General features: G+C 51.1%; 1 protein-coding gene across 1 annotated transcript in view; it reads left to right on the forward strand.

The window, feature by feature from the left end:
- Positions 1 to 21,811, forward strand: part of Pi4ka (phosphatidylinositol 4-kinase alpha) — a 141,296-nt gene that overhangs the window by 117,281 nt on the left and 2,204 nt on the right. Inside the window, 16 exon segments of the mRNA XM_028856702.2 lie at positions 945 to 1,072; positions 2,544 to 2,663; positions 2,891 to 2,970; positions 3,109 to 3,302; positions 4,675 to 4,765; positions 6,118 to 6,285; positions 7,028 to 7,081; positions 12,899 to 13,019; positions 16,958 to 17,087; positions 18,595 to 18,665; positions 19,521 to 19,593; positions 19,678 to 19,748; positions 20,642 to 20,751; positions 21,111 to 21,215; positions 21,301 to 21,426; positions 21,617 to 21,737. Of these exon segments, the coding sequence (XP_028712535.1) occupies positions 945 to 1,072; positions 2,544 to 2,663; positions 2,891 to 2,970; positions 3,109 to 3,302; positions 4,675 to 4,765; positions 6,118 to 6,285; positions 7,028 to 7,081; positions 12,899 to 13,019; positions 16,958 to 17,087; positions 18,595 to 18,665; positions 19,521 to 19,593; positions 19,678 to 19,748; positions 20,642 to 20,751; positions 21,111 to 21,215; positions 21,301 to 21,426; positions 21,617 to 21,737 (1,763 nt within the window).

Below are 21,811 nucleotides of genomic sequence, written 5' to 3' on the forward strand. Positions count from 1 at the left end.
GAATTCAGTGGTGATAGGAACGGGAAGAGGAGCTAGGTGTGGTGGCACACACCTTTACCCCAGCACTCAGGCGATCTCTGAGTTCTCGACCAGCCTGGTCTGCGTAGCATGTTCCAAGCCTACATAGAGAGACCTGTCCAAAGGGGGCAAGTCGTTGATCTAGGGAGAAGTGCTGAAGGGGCAGGTCGGAGAGAGGAAAGGGTGCGTGTGATCAAGACATACTGCATACGTGTCTGGGATCTTCAAGAATAAAAAATCTATAAGAATGCACTTAAGCCGGAGTAGTGGCATGCGACTTTAATCCCAGCACTCAGGAAGCAGAAGCAATCAGATCTCAGAGTTCAAGGCCAGCCTGGTCTACAGATCAAGTTCTGGGACAGCCAGGGTTACACAGAGAAACCCTGTCTCAAGAAAAAAAAAATAATAATAAAAGAGAGGGAGATTAAATTGCATACATTTACTATTTCTGTAATATAAATGATTGCTACACAAAATCCTGCAAATATCTGCATGAGTCTTTGCAAATGTAGGCTGTGTGTTTGTATGCAGATAGCTAAATTACCATCTGCCACAGCGCACTACTCCACAGAGGCTGTCAATAGGAACCAGGCATGGTGGCACATGCCTACGGTCTGACGGATCTAGGAAATCATGATCAAGGCCACCTTGCAATATATAGGGATATATATGTATATGTGTGTGTGTCTGGAGTTACAGGCAGTCTGAGCTATGTAATGATACCTGGGTGGTAAAGCTGAACAGAGTACATAGGCTGTCAGGACACCCACACTTCCCATGGGAGTTAGTGAGGTCATCCTTGCTAATGATTAGGGTAACCCCCAAAGAAGAAAGTGAACTTTTATGTCTGCTCTTGCTGCCTCATGAATGCTTCCTAGGCTCTGACTGCAGACGCTCAGCTCTTTCTGTCTTGTGAACGTTTGTAGTTGTCCACCAAAGTTCCCTACCCAAGGAGAAAAGAGACTTCGTGAAGACATAAGCATAATGATTAAATTTTGGACTGCCATGTTCTCGGATAAGAAGTACTTGACCGCCAGCCAGCTTGTACCCCCAGGTAAGCACTGCCCTCAGCAGCACAGCAGCTGCTGGGTGTGGAGAGCAGACGGACGAACCTGGGAGGGGAGGGTGGAGAGCAGGCACGGGGGTTGGGGTGCTTTGTGAATGGTTCTGGGAAGGCAGGACGAGAACAGTCAGGGCCCAGGTGAGCCCTGACCTTGGCTCTGCCTTACAGTGTTGAAAACCCAGTACTTGCCTGCCAGCTGCCTCTCCTCCAACCTCGCTGATGCATATGGCAAGCACAGGGCACTCTTCCTTACAACCTCTGCCTGGACCGGCTCACTTCCCAGATGCCCACTGAGTAGGGGAAGGCCAGTATACCCAGATGAATTCATCATAACCCATTGTCATCTGATAAGGGCAGTCAGATCACTTCAGTAGAGGGATTCAAGGAGCTCTCCTCCAGACTGGCGCACGGCCCAACCAGGGTAGATTGGCATTGAAGAAAGTTTTCTGTAAACAGTGACCTCTGAGCTGAGCCTGAAAGGAAGCAGAGTATATCTGTATATGGGTGTGTACATACATATACAAACATGCGTGCAGACATACGTGCAGCCAGCCATCGTATGCTGGAACCAGTAGCTTCCCAAGGCAAAGAGAACACTCCAGGACACAGACGTGGCAGCAGCAGCAGCAGCAGACAGAAGGAGGTTCCCGCTCCTGAACAGAGAGCTGCTGACACGCTCCCTGAGAGGTTTGTTCCTGTAGCAGGTCTCTCCAGGAAGAGGAAAGAAGCATTAAAGCCAGATTTCCTTCCGCTTCCACAGCGAGCAGGGCCGACAGCTTGTGTAGTTTGCCCCCCGGATGCTCAGGTTCCTGCCCCACAGTGCCAGTAAGCAAGTAACTGCCTTTGCTTATCAAAAACCAGTGACAGGCTGGAGAAGCTGCTCAGTGGTTAGAGCTCTGTTCTTCCAGAGGACCTGGGTTCAATTCTTGGCATCCACATGGTGGCTCACAGCATCTGTAACAGGAGATGCAACACTGTTCTCCGTTCTCCATGAGCACCTGTACACACATACAGGCAAAACGTTCTTACACCTAAGATTTTTTTAAAACTGATGGTTTTATTTTATTCTATTTTTTGGCTTTTCGAGACAGGGTTTCTCTGTGCAGCCTTAGCTGTCCTGGAACTCACTCTGTAGGCCAGGCTGACCTCGAACTCACAGAGATCATCCTGCCTCTGCCTCCTGAGTTGGGATTAAAAGGTGTGCACCACCACACCCAGCTCTATATTGTCTTTCTTTTTTTCTGGACAAGGTCTTTCGCTGGCCTGGAACTTGCCAAGTAAGCTGGGTTTGCTGGCCACTATCCAGCATCAGGAAGATGCGCCACCACACCCAAGTTATTAATGGAGGTTCTAGGGAGGTCAACCTTAGGTATCTGTGCTGGCGAAGCAAGACTTACGGAGCTGTCTTCCTTGTGGTGTCCTGAGCCACCTCACCCCAAGTCTACAATGTGTCTCTCCGCAGATAACCAAGACACCCGGAGCAACCTGGATGTGACCGTGGGCTCTCGACAGCAGGCCGCACAGGGCTGGATCAACACTTACCCCCTCTCCAGTGGCATGTCTACCATCTCCAAAAAGTCAGGTCGGTCAAGGCCTGACTCCTACATCCTCTGTCCAGTCTTGAGTTCCCATCCTGGTGGTGTGGTGGACACTCACTTCAATGGCAGAACAGAACATCAGAAGGCAGCTTCTTCTAGGTTCTAAAACGTGGCCCAGGTTTTTGGTTCAGTCACCAACACACCACCAAAGGAAAAGGCAGGGCAGATAGTGGCCTCGAAGACAGCGACCGTGTTCGTCTTTGCTCCCTAGGCATGTCTAAGAAAACCAACCGGGGTTCCCAGCTGCACAAGTACTACATGAAGCGCAGGACGCTGCTGCTGTCACTGCTGGTGAGACTCAGGCCACACCGCGGCTCCCCTGTGTGCAGCGGGGTGGGGTGGGGGGGTGGGGTGGGGGGGTGGGTGGGGTGGGGGGAGCCGCATGGGGACGCCGCACAAGATACACTGGACGTTGTTTGGTCTCACCAGGCCACTGAAATTGAGCGTCTCATCACCTGGTACAACCCGCTGTCAGCCCCAGAGCTGGAGCTGGACCAGGCGGGGGAGAGCAGTGTGGCCAACTGGAGGTCCAAATACATCAGCCTGAGTGAGAAGCAGTGGAAGGACAACGTGAACCTCGCCTGGGGCATCTCTCCCTACCTCGCTGTGCAGCTGCCGGCCAGGTGCGCCTCGGGCAGCCCAGCCTCCCTCCCTTCCTCCCTCCCTCCCTCCCTCCCTCCGTCCGTCTGTCCGTCTCTAACATGGGTCCTGTAGGAACACTCGGGTTCTCACCTGGTCTGTTCAGAGGTCACACAGTGACCCTTGTGACTGTGTCAGCCCTCCTAGGTGCCACAACACCCAGCCCAGGAAAGGAATGTCTGGATGAATTCGGCACCACGTGTATGACTAGGGAGTGTAGCCCAGTGGTAGAACCCTTAGCTAGCACCGCACAAGACCCTGGTTCAATCCCTGGCACTGTTTAAGAAAAAAAAAGGACAGTCACAGTGTAATTTGTAAAGGCTTCCTTCCTGGGAGGGAGTCCACAGAAACAATTTGGGAGAGTTTGGATTGTGTTTGTGTTTGAGTGACTTCATCTTTGAGCTCAAGCTAAGAGCAGACACTCTGGCTGTGGCTGTCTGCCCAGCGTACCGTAAGCCTCTCGAGGTGAGTCTCACACTGGCAGCCGTGGGCAAGGTGAGCTGCAGAGGCCCCGTGGCCAACAATGGCCTCTCAGCCTTCTCCCGAGCCAAGCTGGGCCACTTTCCTGTTCCCTCTACCTGGTCCTCGGGCCCAAGACAACAGACTGGTGCTCTTAAGTCCCTTCAAAGCAGAATGTTCATGGAGACTGTCCCTCGCATTAGCCAGGGTCAGTAACACCTACAGGCTTGTCTGCCCACTCACCGCCAGTAAGGGGCCTTACCGGGTTAGACTGAGGTTTTTAAGGTGCTGAACCGGAGACAGGCCACTGCAGAGGCTAGGCACAGAGCTACAGGAGAAGGGTGGCTGGTCATAGAGGGTGGGGCAGTTCTGAAGAGAGTCCAGCCACTTCCTCACAGCATAGTAATGCTGTGGCTTTTCTCTTGTCCTTCCCTTTCGTTTTGGTTGGTTGGTTTTTTTGTTTTGGAGGAATTTCGTGTGTGTGTGTGTGTGTGTGTGTGTGTGTGTGTGTGTGTGTGTGTGTGTCTGTGTGTGTGTTTGTGTGTCTGTGTGTGTGTGTCTGTGTGTGTGATCAGAAGCCAGCTTGCCTCACTCGGTCCTCTTTCCACTGTGTGGGACTAGGAAGTGAGCTTGGGTCATCAAGGTTGGCATCAGCCTTTGTCACTAAGTCATCTTACAGAGAAAGGGTTCTGTGTCTTCACCCGTCACCTCCTCGTGAGTGCTGTAATGGTGTAATTTTTCAAAGGGTCCCTTTCAGACTTCAATGTATTTATTATTACTTGCCTACAACATTTAGAGATCTGTCATACAGTGTTGATGACTAAATCCCTCCAGCTGAGTGGTTCCTGCTGGCGCTTCTGTGGCAGTGAAGGAACCCAAACCCTTTGTGCACTGTAGGTTCAAGAATACAGAAGCCATTGGAAACGAAGTGACCCGTCTCGTTCGATTGGACCCAGGAGCTGTTAGTGATGTCCCTGAAGCCATCAAGGTAGTACAGCCCCCACACAACAGTTCAAGTTCAACTACATCTAGAACGTCTTCCAGAAAGGCCTGGTTACTCTCATGACTATGGCCAAACACCTCACAGAACACTCAGGAAGGAAAGGGTTATTCTGACTCAGTCTCAGAGGGATCGGCCTCATATGGTTGAGAGAGCACCGTGGCGGCAGAGCCAGGTGCAGGAGGCTGTTCACATCCTGAGAAAACAGATCCAGACACATGGTTCCAATGACACATTTCCTCCACTAGGCCCCACCGCAAAATAATGCCACCATAGTATGAATTCTTCAAAAAATTAATCTGAGCCGGGTGGTGGTGGTGGTGGCGCACGCCTTTAATCCCAGCACTCGGAGGGCAGAGACTACAGAGGTCTACAGAGCTAGTTCCAAGACACAGAGAAACCTTATCTTGAAAAAAAAAAAAAAAAAAGAAAGATTAATCTATTCCTCTATTCATCAGGTCAGAGCCCTCAGGATCCAGTCCTCTTTGGACCCTCACAGACATACTCAAAGGTGTACTTTATTAACCTAGGTATTTCTCAAACCAATGAAGTTGGTTTTAACCATCACTGCTGAGCCTGGTCACCAGTACAGGTCTGCAGTCCTGGCTACTTGGAGACTGAAGCAGGAGGGTCAAAGTTCCAGCCCTGTCTGGTCCACAGAGTGGAACTGTGTCTCAGAGAGAAGGAGGAAGAAGCGGGGCTGGAGAGATGGCTCAGTGGTTAAGCACTGGCTGTTCTTCAGAAGGCCGGGTTTCAATTCCAGCACCCACACGGCGGCTCACAACTGTGTGCAACTCCTGTCCAGGGGATCGAGCCCTGTCCCGTTCTCAGCAGGCCGTGCACACACATGGTACACAGATGTGCACTTAGGCAAGCACTCATACACATAAAATAAATAAAATATCGGCCAGGTGGCAGCCTTTAATCCCAGCACTCGGGAGGCAGAGGCAGGTGGATCTCTGTGAGTTCGAGGCCAGCCTGGGCTACAAAGCAAGTTCCAGAACAGGCTCCAAAACTACACAGAGAAACCCTGTCTCGAAAAACCAAATAATGATGATGATGATGATGATGCTACTTTGTATCACATGTCAGAAACATTTTCCGTTTTATCATAAGTGTTTTTTACTGTCACTTTTTTCTTTTTCTTTTCTTTTTTGGGCCTAGACCTTGCCATGTAGCCCAGGCTGGACTTGAACTCACAGATCTGCCCTCTCTGCCTCATGAGTGCTGGGATTAAAGACATGCATACCACACCCGCCCTATTGCCCTTTGCTCTGGCCGTTCTTGAACAGGCCGTGGCTGAAAGGACCACGGCAACCCTGTCTCCACCTCTCTCCTAGTTCCTGGTCACCTGGCACACCATTGACGCCGATGCCCCGGAGCTCAGCCATGTCCTGTGCTGGGCACCCACGGACCCACCCACAGGCCTCTCCTACTTCTCCAGCATGTATCCGCCACACCCTCTCACTGCACAGTATGGGGTGAAAGTCCTGCGGTCCTTCCCTCCGGTGAGTCCAGAGCCCTGCTGGGCCAGCCGAGGGTGCAGCTTCCCAGCATGGTTAGGTGGGCAGATGTGAGACAGATCGCCCTGGGATGCATCCCACTGTGTGGCTCATCTAGAATATGTCTTAGTGGCTTCTGTAGTTGCAGAAGATGAATTTGGGCTGTGGAGGCACACGCCTACGCCTTTAATAGCAACACCAGGGAAGCAGAGGCAGGCACATCTCTGAGTTCTAGGCCAGCTAGGGCTACACAGTGAGACCCTTTCTCAAAAAAAAAAAAAAAAAAAAAAAAAAAATCAGTTGTAATTCATATGTGTTCCCTAGTTTGTGGCTTTTTTTTTTCTTTTTTAGCTTTAATTGGATCTTTTGGTTAAAGAGAAAGTTTACTTGAGTTTGGGCCCTCCTATGAGAGGTGAGCAGTGTACCCATGCCTCTTACCCCAACAGCAAACTCTTGGGGACATCCTATGTTGTAGCCATGATGGAGGGCCTGTAGAATGTTCTAGAGCTCTGCTTCCTACAGCATCGGCACCAGCAAGTCTTAGTAACTTCAGCCTGTTTACCTCGGGCAGGCTCCTCTGCGTGTTTATTTTCACCGATGTGTGTCGCAAAGCCTTGGACGCTTTCCTTGTGATCCCCTGCACCTTCCCCAGGCTCCAGCAGGAGGCAGCGTCCTGTGTGCAGGTCCAGCGCTCATTACTGTTCTAACTGTTAGACCTCTAAAGTCTCCGTCCTTCCTCCTTCTGCAGGATGCCATTCTGTTCTACATCCCCCAGATTGTGCAGGCCCTGAGATATGACAAGGTACGTACTGGCACAGCTTTCCACTTCCTCCAGGAACTGCCTGTGTAGCCGCCCGCAGCCCCTAGTCCACAGCTCCAGCAGGCGCCCTCTGGGCTCCCTCAGACTGACCCCTCACTGCAGAGAGGGCGGGCTTGATGCACCGTCTAGCTGTTTCCTATGGGTGGGCAGCCTGTTCTAGGAGCCTCTTTTCTGGGTCAGGGCGCAGGAAATCACATGACCAGAAAAGTGGCAACAACCAGGTGACTTAAACAAGACATTTACGCAGGGCCGTGGTGGTGTACGCCTTTAATCCCAGCACTCGGGAGGCAGAGCCAGGCGGATCTCTGTGAGTTTGAGGCCAGCCTGGGCTACAGAGCGAGATCCAGGACAGACACCAAAACTACACAGAGAAACCCTGTCTCAAAAAAAAAAAAAAAAGAAAAAGAAAAAGAAAAAAAGACATTTACTTTCACATAAATTTGGAGGCCAGATGTGCCCAGGATAAAAGTGCTTGCCACAGAAACCTGACCCCAGAGTCCAATCCCGGATCCCATGATGGGAAGAGAGGACCAACTGTAGAGTTGTCCTCTGATCTCCACATGCACACTGTGGCACTCACACCAACACGAAATAATAAATAAAATTTTTAAAAAGTTCTATCATTTTATCAGCTGTGGTGGCGCACGCCTTTAATCCCAGCACTTGGGAGGCAGAGGCAGGTTCACCTTTGACTTTGAGGCCAGCCTGGTCTACAAAACAAGTTCCAGGATCCAGGACTACATAGAGAGATTCTATCTCAATAATACAATAAATAAATAAATCCTGGGACTGGAGAGATGGCTCAGTGGTTAAGGCCTGCTGCTGCTCTTGCAGAGAACCAGGTTCAGTTCCCACCACCCACATGATGGCTGGCAACTATCCATATGGAACTCCAGCTCCAGGGGAGTCAACCCCACTTCTGACCTCCGTGGACACCAGACACACACATGGTGCACAGACATGCATGTAGGCAAAACACCGTACACATAGTTGTAACTAAGTCTGGAGGATGGCGCTCCAGCATTGAGGCTCCGGCTGGTCTCTTCCTGGCCTTCTCCCTCAGTGGGCGTGCGGTATTTCTGCCCTGTCTTCGCCCATTCTTCCCTTAGTCTAGACCAGGACCTATCCTGTGACCTCTTTATATCACATGCTGAGGTGCTTCCACACGTGAATTTGGGAGATAGTTCAGCCACTTACAGCCACAGTGAGCGCAACATGATGATCTAGATGATCTGAGTCCTGACTCGGCCCTCTGTGCTCCCATTAGCCCCTGTGGCTGGCTGTCCCCAGGCGCCTTCTTCCCCACAGGCTGCCATGATCTGTAGTCTTCAGATAGGTGCTTCGGAACATCGGCCAACCTGTCTTGAAAACTGAGTCCTAACTAGAGACCTAGCAACCTCCCGACTCTTGAGTGGTGGGACCATATAGATACCACATTGGTAGCACACAGAGCCACAGCCAGCAAGCCAGCACTTAGCGTTCATGCCGTTCGTTGTTTCTGGAACTACTGTGAGGACTCTCTTCTCCAGAAGCTTGTTTCCTTCCCCCTGTCCTGCCTGGTTAGCGCTCCTACTCCATGTGGGCCCAGCAGAAGGGCCTGAGCTGAGGAAGGGGCAGGGGGGCAGGAGCCGCTGCCCAGGCACCCCGTGTTCTGGGTAGTGACCTGTAGGCAGTAACCATACTTCCTATGCCGTGGGGACTCGGCAGCTACAGTCAGCTGTGAGTGGGGCGCCACTGTATGTCAGCGCCAGGACACAAGTAGGCTGCGTGTGTTTTGTTGTTGGAAGGGTAGCTGTTGAAACAGAGTCTTGCCATGTAATCCAGACTAGCCTCAAGCTCATAACAGTCTACCTGCCTCCCAAGTGTTGGAATTATAAATGTGATCCATACCCAGCTTTACCCAGTAAAATTCTGTTTACTGACAGATGGTGGCCCACGCCTTTTATCCCAACACTCAGGAGGCAGAGGCAGGTAGACCTCTGAGTTTGAAGCCAGTCTGGTCTACAGAGTGAGTTCCAGGACAGCCAGGGATACACAGAGAAATCCTGTCTCAAAAAAAAGAAAAAAAAACAAAAACAAATTTGTGAATTTGGACAACTTAATTTGTTCTATTACATTTTTGTTTTTGTTTATTGAGACAAGGTGTTTTGTAGCTCAAACTTGGCCTTGAACCATGAGCCAAGACTGGACTTAAATTCCTAGATCAGCTGTTCTTAACCTGTGGATTGAGACCCCTTTGGGGGTTGAACGACCCTTTCAGAGAAGTCACTTAAGACCATCAGAAAACACAGATATTTACATTACAATTCATAACAGTAGCAAAATCACAGTTATGAAGTAGCAACAAACATGATTTTGTGGTTGGGGTCCCCACAGTATGAGGAACTGTACCAAAGGGTCATATTATGAAGTCTGAGAACCTCTAATGTAGAACCTCTCATTTCCACCTCCACAGCTAAGACTCTCACCGAGCTGGGCCTGGTGGTACACACCTGTAGTCCCAGTTCTTGGGAGAGAGGCAGGTGAATCTCTGAGTTAGAGGCCAGTGTGGTCTACTATTGTTGGTTGTTTTTGCTCTTTTAGGGGGCCCACCACCCAGCTCCCAAATAAATCTACACATGGAGGCTTTTTCTTAATTATGAATGCCCGGCCTTAGCTTGGCTTCTATACTTTAGATTATCCCATCTGCCTTTAGCCTCTGGGCTTTTCCTTCCTATTCCTGCATACCTTTCCTTGTTTCTTACTCTACAGCTTGCTGTGTAGCTGGGTGGCTGTCTCCTCTCCTGTTCAGTTCTCCATCTCTCCTCTTCTCCCCAGATTTCTCCCTCTATGTAGTCTCTCTGCCCACCAGCCCCGCCTATCCTTTCTCCTGCCTTGCTATTGGCCATTCAGCTCTTTATTAGACCATCAGGTGTTTTAGACAGGCAATGTAACACAGCTTCACAGAATTAAACAAATGCAACATTAACAAAAGTAACACACCTTACAATAATATTGTACTACAGTCTACAGAGACAGTTTCTAAGACAGCCAAGCTAGGCTGTAGAGTGGCCTAATATACTCTGGCTCTCCACTTTCCTGTTCCCTCTACCTGGTCTTCAGGCCCAAGACATCAGACTGGTTCTCTTAAGTCCTTTCAAAGCAGGATGTTCATGGAGACTGTCCCTCGCATTAATTAGCCAGGGTCAGTAACACCTACAGGCTTGTCTGCCCACTCACCACCAGGTAAGGGGCCTTACCGGTTTAGACTGAGGTTTTTAAGGTGCTGAACTGGAGACAGGCCACTGCAGGAGGCTGGGGCACAGAGCTACGGCAGTGAGAAAGGTGAAGGACTATACAGGGCAGGGCAGTTCTGGAAAAAGTTCTGCCATTTCTCATATTAATGCTATTATTGCTCTTTGCCTTTCCTTTTTTTTTTAAATTTGGGAGACTTTTTTTTTAAACATTCTCTCTCTCTCTCCCCCTCCCCCTCTCCCTCTCCCTCTCCCTCTCCCTCTCCCTCTCCCTCTCCCTCTCTCTCTCTCTCTCTCTCTCTCTCTCTCTCTCTCTCTCTCTCTCTCTCTCTCTCTAGCCCAGGGTGGCTTCAAACGTGCATCCTGCTTTACAAGTGCTGAGATTACAGATATGAGCTACTACCCCCACTTCAGCTTACATTTTTTAAAGTTTTATTTTTATTATTGTTCTTTTCAGTCATGTGTATGTGTGTGTTCGGGTCCTTGTGGAGTCCAGAGATCTTGGATCCCCTAGACCTGGAGTTGCAGGCGTTATGAGCAGCCTGCTGTGGTGATAAGGGCTGAACTCCAGTCTTCTCCAAGAACACCTCTGTTCTTATCTGATGAGCCATCTCTCTAGTCCCAGGTCACTCTTTAACCTAAGACACGGTCATTAAAACTAGAGTTACTAGGAATGTGGAGAGGCTTAGGTAAACAATGGCCAGGTATGCACAGGACCCGAATTCAAACCTTGGCATCCATGTGAAAGGCAGGCATAGCATCCCCCTGTAGACCTGGAGCTGGGGAGGCAGGAGTGCGAGGCTTCCTGGGACCAGCCAGCCAGTCCAGCCAAATCAGCAAGCTTTTGGTTGCTAAGAGACCATATCTCCAACACTAAGGTGGAGGGGATTGAGGTAGGGAACACTGACATGGAAAGAGAGAAGAGATCCGTAAGATGGTAGCCATCAGTGTGCTGGCTACATGCTACTCTGTGCACCCTCAGAGCCTTCTGGATCCTGTCACTGTGGAACGGAGACAGCCTTCTAAATGAGCTTTTGGTACCTAGCCTCTGTGTTGTTGTTGATGTTTTGGAATGTTTTTCTTTCTTTTTTTTTTTTAAACAGTAAAATATTTTCTCTGTAGAAAATGGTATAAATGATAACATTTCCCAATAAGCCCTTTTAAGCCAAGTGATAGCTGAATTATACATATAAATATTGATTAGATTCTGGGATACAGAAGAAACCTATCTTTATCTGTTCAGAGAGCTATGTTTTACTAAGTTGTGTAAGGAGATTCCTATTCATCTTCCCCTTCACTGTTTGATTTACAGCCGACATTTTTCTATAGGCTAATCCATAATCTAACAAGTTTTAGCCTCCCCTCCTGAAAGTATGGCCAGCGTTTTCTTTCTTTCTTTCTTTCTTTTTTTAAGATTATTATGTATACAGTATTCCTCCTGCATGTTGCCTGCAGGCCAGAAGAGGGCACCAGATCTCATTATCAATGGTTGGGAGCCACCATGTGGCTGCTGGGAATTGAACTCAGGACCTCTGGAAGAGCAGCTAGTGCTCTTAACCTCTGAGCCACCTCACCAGCCCCACGGTCAGCTTTTTCTTTCATCAGCTTGATACAGTATAAATTCTTACCCTAATAGTGAAATGTTTCGCTAAAGCTTGCCCAGTGATTGGGTAAAACCAAAACTTATTATAAGCCACAGTCATCCTAGGGTCCCCTCTGCTAGGTAGCCTCCCTGGATCTGTGGGTTGCAGTCTGATTGTCCTTTGCTTTATATCTAGTACCATTTATGAGTGAGTACATACCATGTTTGTTCTTCTGAGTCTGGTTACCTCACTCAGGATAATATTTTCCAGTTCCATCCATTTGCCTGCAAATTTCATGCTGTCAGTTTTTCTTTGCTGAGTAGTACTCCACTGTGTATATGTACTACATTTCTTAATCTGTTCTTCAGTTGACTGGCATCTAGGTTGTTTCCAGGTTCTGGCTATTATGAATAGTGCTGCTATGAACATAGTTAAGCATGTAGCTTTATGGTATGAATCAGCATTCCTTGGGTATATGCCCAAGAGTGGGATGGCTGGGTCTTGAGGTAGATCGATTTCCAATTTTCTGAGAAACCGTCATACTGATTTCCACAGTGGTTGTACAAGTTTACACTCCACAACAGTGGAGGAGTGTTCCCCTTGCTCCACATCCTCTCCAACATTGACTGTCATTAGTGTTTTTGATCATGGCCATTCTGACAGGTGTAAGGTGGTATCTCAGAGTTAGCCTCTGTGTTTCTTGTATTTGACAGCAGTAGAAATTGAGGGTCATTGTTCTTCATACCAAGGGAACCCCACAGGAGACCCAGGCCTGTATTGTGGACTTCATGCCTTGAGCCCTGACCCATGAGCGGCCAGCCCCGGCTGCTGGCCTGGCCCCTCGGCTAGACTTAGCCCTGACCCTAACAGGTACATCTACATAACTGAGCAGCACACAGCCACGTGGTGGGAGTTACCTCTCGCACTAGGCTAGGAAGAGTTTCTTCCAGGAGCAAAGGCTGACTGGTCTCGCCTCCCTACAGATGGGCTATGTGCGTGAATACATTCTTTGGGCGGCGGCCAAGTCCCAGCTTCTGGCACACCAGTTTATCTGGAATATGAAAACTAACATCTACCTCGATGAAGAAGGGCACCAGAAAGACCGTGAGTACTTTGGTCTCTCCCCATCACCACTGGCTTTCTCAGGCCCAGTGTGGGTGCTGCCCCAGCCTGGGGACCACCCCATGTCCTGTCCTTTCATGGCACCTCTCCCCCTTAACATACAGAGCATTGGGACTTCCTTCGTAGAACCTTTGCTAGAATAAGATGGTATTTGCAGCTCCTGGGGGGTATGAGGACTCCCTGCTGGCCAGGCACCTGTCCAGTCACGGGCTGGGACTGAGTAAAGAGGGCCGACTCGGGCCGCCGTGCCCAAACAGAAGAACCTGTGAGCCCTCCCACGTCTGCTCTGTGGTTTGCTTGTGCACTTGCTCATTTGTGACAGGACTTTGCTGTGGCCCTAGAACTTAGTCTGATTCTCCTGCCTCTGCTCCCAGACCTGGCTAAGCAGATAAAGGCACTTGCCATTAAAACTGTAAAATGAACTGAAGTCCTGGAACACACCTGGAGGAAGGAAACAACAGACTCCTGCAAGTTGTCCTCTGGCCTCCACATGTGTGCCATAGTGTGTGTCTGTCCACACACAAATAAATAAAGAGCTGAACACGCTGGTGCACGCCTTTAATCGCAGTACTCAGGAGGCAGAGGCAGGTGAATCTCGGTGACTTCGAGGCCAGCCTGGTCTAAGAAGCAAGTTCAGGCCAGCTAAGGCTACACACAGACCCTGTCTCAAAACAAAACCTTCTGTATCCACCTCGTACAGCACCAGGTCTGAGCACCAGCACAGGGAGACGGGCGTCATCCGCCGGCACTGCCCTTTCACTGGGCCGAAGTGATTCCTGTCGTCACTGTGATTTCCACGACAGTCACCTCCACCAAAATGTCCCCCTTTATCTCCTGTGACCATTTCCTCCACCTTCATTTCTATATCCGGGTCCACTGCCACCACAGCCTCCTCTGCTGCCATAGCCAGGACACCACCACAGCCTCCTCTTCCACCGAAGTTTCCGGCACATCCGGAGTTCCCTCTGTGACACATAAAATGACCAGATCTTCTCAGACTGCATCCCACAGACTGCACGTCTTGTTTAGAAAGGGCCTTTCTGCACTTCACAATTATGCCCATTAATAGTAAAGTATTCTGAACAATTTCATCAAGACAGGCTTTCTCTGTGCCCTAGAACTAACTCGCTGTGTAGACCAGGCTGGCTTTGAACTCAGAGATCTGCCTGCCTCTGCCTGATGAATGAACTTGCCACACTTTTCAAAGTGGCCTCTCAGATTATGTCCTTCTGTGTCTCCTCGAGGCCACCAACAACACTTTGTTCCCTGTTAAGTGGGCGCCAGGCTTTACAGTCCTCTCTGGATAGACCTTCCTTTGGCTCCATTGCACACCCACCAACCACATCCTCCTCTGCAGCACAGGATTTTTAAGTCTCTAAACTAAAACCCTGGGCATTTTGTTGAGGTCTCTCATTCCACGCTGTCATTTCTCAGGATGTTCTCTTAAGCTGTCATCTGTGGTTCAAAGCTCAGGCTACCAGTAACAGCTTCCTCAATGACTCTGATTCCTTTGGATCGTGGCCTGCCTCCGTCCATCCTCCTAGTGGCCAGAGCCACACCTATTTTGAGACTAGACTAGCCTCTTCCAGCTCAAGTTCAGTCTGGGCCTATAGTTGTTTGTTTGTTTGTTTGTTTGTTTGTTTGAATTCCTATCACTCTAGCCAGCCTGATGGCACAGTCCTTTAATCCCAATACTAAGGCAAGTTCGAGGCCAGCCTGACACCAGGAGACTGACACCAGCCTCCCCAGCAGGGTCCAGTGTACGGCCCTGGCTCTTAGAACTCGCTCTGTAGACCAGGGTAGACTTGAACTCAGGGGTCTGCTTTCCTCTGCCTCCCAAGTGCTGAGACTAAAGCCTGTCTTGAAAAAAGAAAAGAAGCCGGGCGTTGGTGGCGCACGCCTTTAATACCAGCACTCAGAAGCCAGAGGCAGACTGATGCCAGTGAGTTCCAGGCCAGCAGGAACTGTAGAGTAAACTCCGTCTTTAAAAAAAGAGCTGAGCGCCGGGCGGTGGTGGCGCACGCCTTTAATCCCAGCACTCAGGAGGCAGAGCCAGGCGGATATCTGTGAGTTCAAGGCCAGCCTGGGCTACCAAGTGAGTTCCAGGACAGGCGCAAAGCTACACAGAGAAACCCTGTCTTGAAAAACAAAAACAAAAACAAAAAAAAAAAAAAAAAAAGAGCTGAGTGTGGTGACACACGCCTATAATCCCAGCATCTGAGTAGTTCAGGCCGGCCTTAACCACACGACACCTGCCTTTTAAGAAGGGACTTAGGATAGAATGTCCGCCTAATGTGCACAGGCCTGAGAGTCAGTCCTCACCACCTGACCCTAGAAGATGGGGCGGTGTGCATCTGTCATCCTGGCACTTAATAGGTAGAGACTGAAGGAGCAGAGCTGCAAAGTCACCTTGCGAGAGCTGAGACCCTGCCTCCGAAAAGCCAGGTGTGGATGTGCCTGTGACCTAGCATTCGGAGGCGAACGTGAAGAACGGGGGTTTCAAGCTGCGTAGCACGTAGTGTAGTCTGGGCTCCGTGAAACAAACCACAAGCGTTAGCTGGCCTCTGCGTAGCATGTGGTGTAGTCTGGGCTCCATGGTTGTTGTTGTTTGCTTGTTTTTTAAAGGAAAGAAAAATATAAAGTACAAAATAGAAAGCCATGAAGCCAAACATGGAGGGACATACATGTAGTCACAGCATTCTCACTCAGGAGGTAGAAGCAGGGAGATCAAGGGTTCAAGGTCACCCTCAGCTCCAACCTAGAAAACTGAGACTGTCTCAAGTACATCAATAATCAACCAATCCATCCAGATGACCCAGTGGGTAAAGCCAGTACACCTGACCTCGATTTGGTTCCCAGGTTGAAGGAGAAAGCCAGCTCCTGCAAACCTGCAAACTGTCCTCTGACCCCACACAAGTGCCATGGCCTGTGGGCACCCCTGTATGCAAATGAACACCAGGAGTGGGACAGAGATTTGCATTCCCTGAGCTGAGAATGCTAAGACACACAGGTCCCTGGGGCTGCTAGCCAGCCAGCCTAGATTCTTCACCAAACCTTAAGTGAGAGACTCAGAAACCAAAACAGACAAGGCTAAGGCTGACCTCTGCCCCCATGTGCATGCATAAATAACCCACATACGAAGGATCATCTCACAGAAGGCCAGCTGCTTCTCAGAACCGTGGGGTCTTCACATGTGCCAGTGGCCTGCATGAACGTTCTGTTTGCTCACACACGATACTGAAAAGGCATGCTTTCAAGGTAGAGTATAATAAAGCAATAACTGTAACCAGATGTGGTGCATGCCTGTAATCCCAGCACCCAGTGCTAGGACAAGAGGATCGTGACTTCCTGGGCAGCTTGAGTGCTGTCCGGACCCCGTCTGGAAACAAGAACAAGTAATTCAGGCTGGGAATGTGTTCTCGTTGATGGAATGCTTGCCCAGCAGGAGCAAATCCCAGCAGCAAGTATGTTGAGAGTGTGGCTCACATCTGTAGACAGCACTGAGCCGTGGAGGCACAGGGGTCACAAGTGCAAGGCCGACCTACTCTCAACCCTATTCCAAACAAACAGTTGGTATGGCTTTACCTGGGGCTTTGGGAACTAGTCACACAGGCCCTACCCTGAGCTTTGCCGAGGGGCCAGCATGGCCAGTGTCAACAGTGAGGGGAGAGGATGGCATGCTGTGGCCTTCACCACGTTGGAGGGCCCCAGCCGGACTGTCTAGCAAACAAACATCTTTAATACTTAAGGGCTCTTGTTTATTTGGTTTGGTTTTTCAAGACAGGGTTTCTCTGTCCTAGAACTCTGTAGACCAGGCTGGCCTCGAACTCAGATAGCCACCTGAGTGCTGGGATTAAAGGCGTGTGCCACCACTACCTGGCTGAGGGTTTTCTTTCAAAAACTCGTCTCTGTCTCCTCAGCTGACATCGGTGACCTTCTGGAGCAGTTAGTAGAAGAAATCACAGGGTCCCTTTCGGGCCCAGCCAAAGATTTCTATCAACGGGAATTTGATTTCTTCAACAAGATCACCAACGTCTCAGCTATCATCAAGTAAGTGCTGAGAGACAGCTTCTGAGATGTTTGTCTTCATCCCTCCTACCCCGGCCGTGTTAGCCGAGGGTCTCCACTCTGGTGGCTTTCGGGGCATTACCTATTAGCATGAGACAGGCAGACTATCATTGGCATTTGACATTTGCCCAAGGTGACCTAGGGAAAAGAGCACTGGGCACAGTTCTTCCCGGCTCCCTCCACTCCCTAACCTGCCCTCGGTGTGTGCGGGCTGTTCCTGCCGCGTTCCCTGAGGCCCCTGACCACACACAGAAGGTGGGGAAGCAGGTCACTTACAGCACCGAGACAATCAGTGTAAGAGGACCAATGGAACCGGGCATGGTGGCGCACACTTTTAATCCCAGCACCTGGGAGACAGAGGCAGGTGCATCTCTGTGAGTTTGGGGCCAGCCTGACCTACATGGTGATTTCCCAGACAGTCAGAGCAACATAAAAACAAAAAGACAACACACACACACACACACACACACACACACACACACACACACACAAGGGGAAGTGGGGAACAATATGATGTCTTCTTTGTGATAGTGTGCTAAGCGCACTCGACAGCTGTAGCAGAGACAGAGAATGAGTAAGCTCTTTCTCCCATAAGCCCCTGCAAAGCTGCGGCCCCAGTGACCTAAAACTCACTGGAGAGGTTTTTTCTTTCTTGGAGGTGGGGGGGTGAGATAGGATCTTTCTATACAGTCCTGACTGTCCTGGAACTCACTCTGTAGCCCAGGCTGGCCTCAAATTCACAGAGATCCTCCTGCCTCTGCCTCCTGGGTGCTGGGACTAACGGCGTGTGCCACCATGCCTGCCCTACTGGGGAGTTAAAGGTGAGGAACTGTCCTTAGCATGTGGGCCTCTGGGGAACACTCCCAGATTCAACTCTGCAGAGAGGTGCATTTCCAGGGCAATCATGACCTGATAACAAAGTTGCAGTTACCTCAACCTCACCCTAGCTGAGCCAGGTCCCAGGGGCTTACCAGCAAAGGTCAGACAGTAAGTTATAGGAATGGCTTTTCAGCCGGCAGCGGTGGAGCACGCCTTTAATCCCAGCACTCGGGAGGCAGAGCCAGGCGGATCTCTGTGAGTTCGAGGCCAGTCTGGTCTACCAAGTGAGTTCCAGGAAAGGCGCAAAGCTACACAGAGAAACCCTGTCTCGAAAAACCAAAAAAAAAAAAAAAAAAGAAGAAGAAGAAGAAAAGAAAAAGAGGTGGCCTTTCAGCCCAGTACTGGGTAGGGCGCCCCACAGCCACCTGCTCTCAGTGCCTCAGCAGCAGCACACACCCCGCAAACGTGGGGGCTCCGCTTCAGCCCCACCACCCTCAGGCCATGTGGCTTCTCCGAGGAATGCAGGGCGGGCAGGCGTTGCTATGGAGGTTTGCTGAGCCTGGTGGAGCCAGATGTGGTGGGCGTCAGTGAAGCAGCAGCAGCACCCTGGGCTCTCTGGGGTCACGGCTGTGTGCCAGCATGTCCAGAGTCTTTCTGTCTTGTTTCTCAGGCCCTACCCTAAAGGGGACGAAAGAAAAAAGGCTTGTCTGTCAGCTCTGTCTGAGGTGAAAGTGCAGCCTGGTAAGCTGGCGGTGGGGGCCAGTGAGGCAAGAGGGCGGCGTCCTCCCTGGTGGGGCTGGTGTGGAAACAGGGCTTGACCGGCCACATCACACACTTAGGGCCTCCATCATCAGACCCCAGAGGGATGAACTTCCTCTTGTCTGCTTCATGGACACATTTACTGAGTGTCTGAGTGCTGTGAAGAGAGACCATGACCGCAGCAACTCATAAAGAAAACATTTAATTGGGGCTGGCTTACAGTTCAGAGGTTCAGTCTGTTACTGTAATGGTAAAAAGCATGGTGGCGTGCAGGCAGACATGGTGCTGGAGAGGTAGCAGAAAGAGAACCGTGAACCACTAGGCCTGGCTTGAGCTTCTGAGACCTCAAAGCCCACCCCACAGTGACACACTTCCTCCAACAAGGCCACACCTCCTAATATCCCACTCCCAGTGACCAAGCATTCAAACAGATGAGTCTGTGGGGGCCGTTCCTATTCAAACCACCACACCGAGGAAAGGGAGTACCTGACTGCACAGCACACAGGGGAGGAGGAGTGTGTTGAGAGCATTCTGGGAGTCTCCATTGAGACTTGACCAGGCAGCAGCCAGGGCACTTGCCACAAAGCTAAGGTCCAGAACCTTCTGGAAAAGTACCTCCTGGGAGGAGACGGGTTCTTTGATAGCTGACTCGATGGATCATGAAGTGTCTGAGTCATGAAGGGCAGACCTACAGTGAGCACAGGACACGTCAGCGTCCTCATAAGGCTGCTCTGCACGTGAAGCCTATGTTGGGGACTATTTGTGGTGACGTGTGGTGACGTGTGGTGATGTGTGGTGACGTGTGGCTCCCTGTACCTCTCTTCTGCTCCCACCCAGGCTGCTACCTGCCCAGCAACCCTGAAGCAATTGTGTTAGACATTGACTATAAGTCGGGAACCCCGATGCAGAGGTGAGTGCCCGCCTGCCCCGCACTCTGCCCACCCTCCCTAGGAAGCCTCCACCGGCTCTGTTTCACGTCTACATTCTCTTTCAGTGCTGCCAAAGCACCGTATCTGGCCAAGTTTAAGGTGAAGCGATGTGGAGTGAGCGAGCTTGAAAAGGAAGGTCAGTGAGGAGCCCCTTGCAGTAGAGGGTGTCCCTGCTCACTGGTGCTGGCATGTTACGAGCATCCTATAAAAGATGGCTGCCGTGCATCTGCTGCCCATCACTGGAGTCCAGAAGTCCCATCCTGAGCCGTCACTGAGCTTTGTAGGGCCCACTAGTTGCTCCAGGCTCGTACAGAAGAGCGTAGTCTGAGTGACACCCAGAGAGGTGTGCAGCCCACAGATCCAGAGGCTGACATTGGCATGTGAAGGGCGTGCTCCAGTGAGGGACGTTCTGGGCGGGCTTCTCCGGCTCATCCCTCCTGTGGTTGTAGCAATCCATGGGGGGGGGGGGGGTGCTACTTAGCGTCACTCCATCTCTGCCTGTCTCGTGTGGTCTTACAAGTCTCTCTTAAAAGGACACTTGTCGCCAGGCGGTGGTGGCGCATGCCTTTAATCCCAGCACTTGGGAGCCAGAGCCAGAGCCAGGACAGGCACCAAAACTACACAGAGAAACCCTGTCCCAAAAAACCAAAAAAAGGGACACTTGTCATCTAGTATGACTCTTTTTTAACATGATTGCATCTTCAATTATTATAATCTTCAATTATTCCAAATGAGATCCCAGCTGTGATTTGGGGTATGAACTCTGGGGACACAGGCCAATGTGGGTATGTCTTCAGTGGCCTGGCTGTTTCAGCCCTGAGTACTCAGCTTGGCCTGCAGGGGGCTCTGTTTCCGTTCCTTGTAAACCTTACGTTCTTAGGAAACTCCTGGCCCTGTGGTTCTGTGACAGCATGTTCTTGGAGTCCCTTAGCGCTTTGCAGAAGCGATTCTCAAGATCCTAGTCCTCTCGGGCCCCAGGGACCTCGTCATTGCCCTCTGCTAACAGACAGCACCCCTCCCCCACCACAGGTCTGCAGTGCCGCTCAGATGCTGAGGATGAGTGCCGTGGGCAGGAGGCTGACGGCAAGAAGATCTGCTGGCAGGCAGCCATCTTCAAAGTGGGGGATGACTGCCGACAGGTGACAGGGCTGGCCTTATTGACGCTGTCAGGGCCTCTCTTATTTAGGCGCTCTCCCTAGTGACACCAAAGAGCCCCATGCTGTGAAACGTGACCCTCGTCTTCACTTTACGACTCAGGTGCTGTGGCGCCCTTAGAGCAGACCCAGAACCCTCCTCCCAGGGCCACCCTGCGCCATTAGTGCCAAAGGAGGGCCTCACTCACACGTCCTCTGGGCAATCTGTGACAGCCCAACCCGGTGGGCAGTGAGACTGCAGCCTGCCCCTCCCTTGCTGTGTGAGCCTCAAGGGCCACCAGTCCCTGAGTGGTCCGGGGCTGAGGGGAGGACCCTGACTGCATCCTGTGTCTTCTCCGGTCCAGGACATGTTAGCCCTGCAGATCATCGACCTCTTCAAGAACATCTTCCAGCTGGTTGGCCTGGACCTCTTCGTGTTTCCTTACCGGGTGGTAGCCACTGCCCCTGGGGTGAGTTCCTGGAGCATGACAGGCAAAGAGGTCACCAGCCACGCCACAGTTCCCACCTAACTGACCCTCCCCCTCCCCTTCCTAGTGTGGGGTGATTGAGTGCATACCGGACTGCACCTCCCGAGACCAGCTGGGCCGCCAGACTGACTTCGGCATGTATGACTACTTCACACGCCAGTATGGGGACGAGTCCACCCTAGCCTTCCAGCAGGTAGCTGGCCCCTGGCCTCAGCTCACTGTCTGCCTCTGTCTTCCTCTGTTAGGAGCCCATCAGCCCCCACAGCTTTCTCCTAGAGCCACAGGGTGCAGGGAGGGCTGCTGCCTGCTCCACAGCGGGGCCACTGCTGTGGCCCCGCCTCCAAGGTGGGGCGCAGAGTGAGACCACAGCCCTCTCCACACAGGCCCGCTACAACTTCATCCGAAGCATGGCCGCCTACAGCCTCCTGCTCTTCCTGCTGCAGATCAAGGACAGGCACAATGGCAACATCATGCTGGACAAGAAGGGCCACATCATCCACATCGGTCAGCCGGCTGCGCCACACCACTCTCCCTTCCCCACTTAGAGCGCACGGGTGCCCAGAGCCCCGTTAGAGTGC

Source organism: Peromyscus leucopus, chromosome 12 (assembly GCF_004664715.2).
Source record: "Peromyscus leucopus breed LL Stock chromosome 12, UCI_PerLeu_2.1, whole genome shotgun sequence".
NCBI lineage: Eukaryota > Metazoa > Chordata > Mammalia > Rodentia > Cricetidae > Peromyscus > Peromyscus leucopus.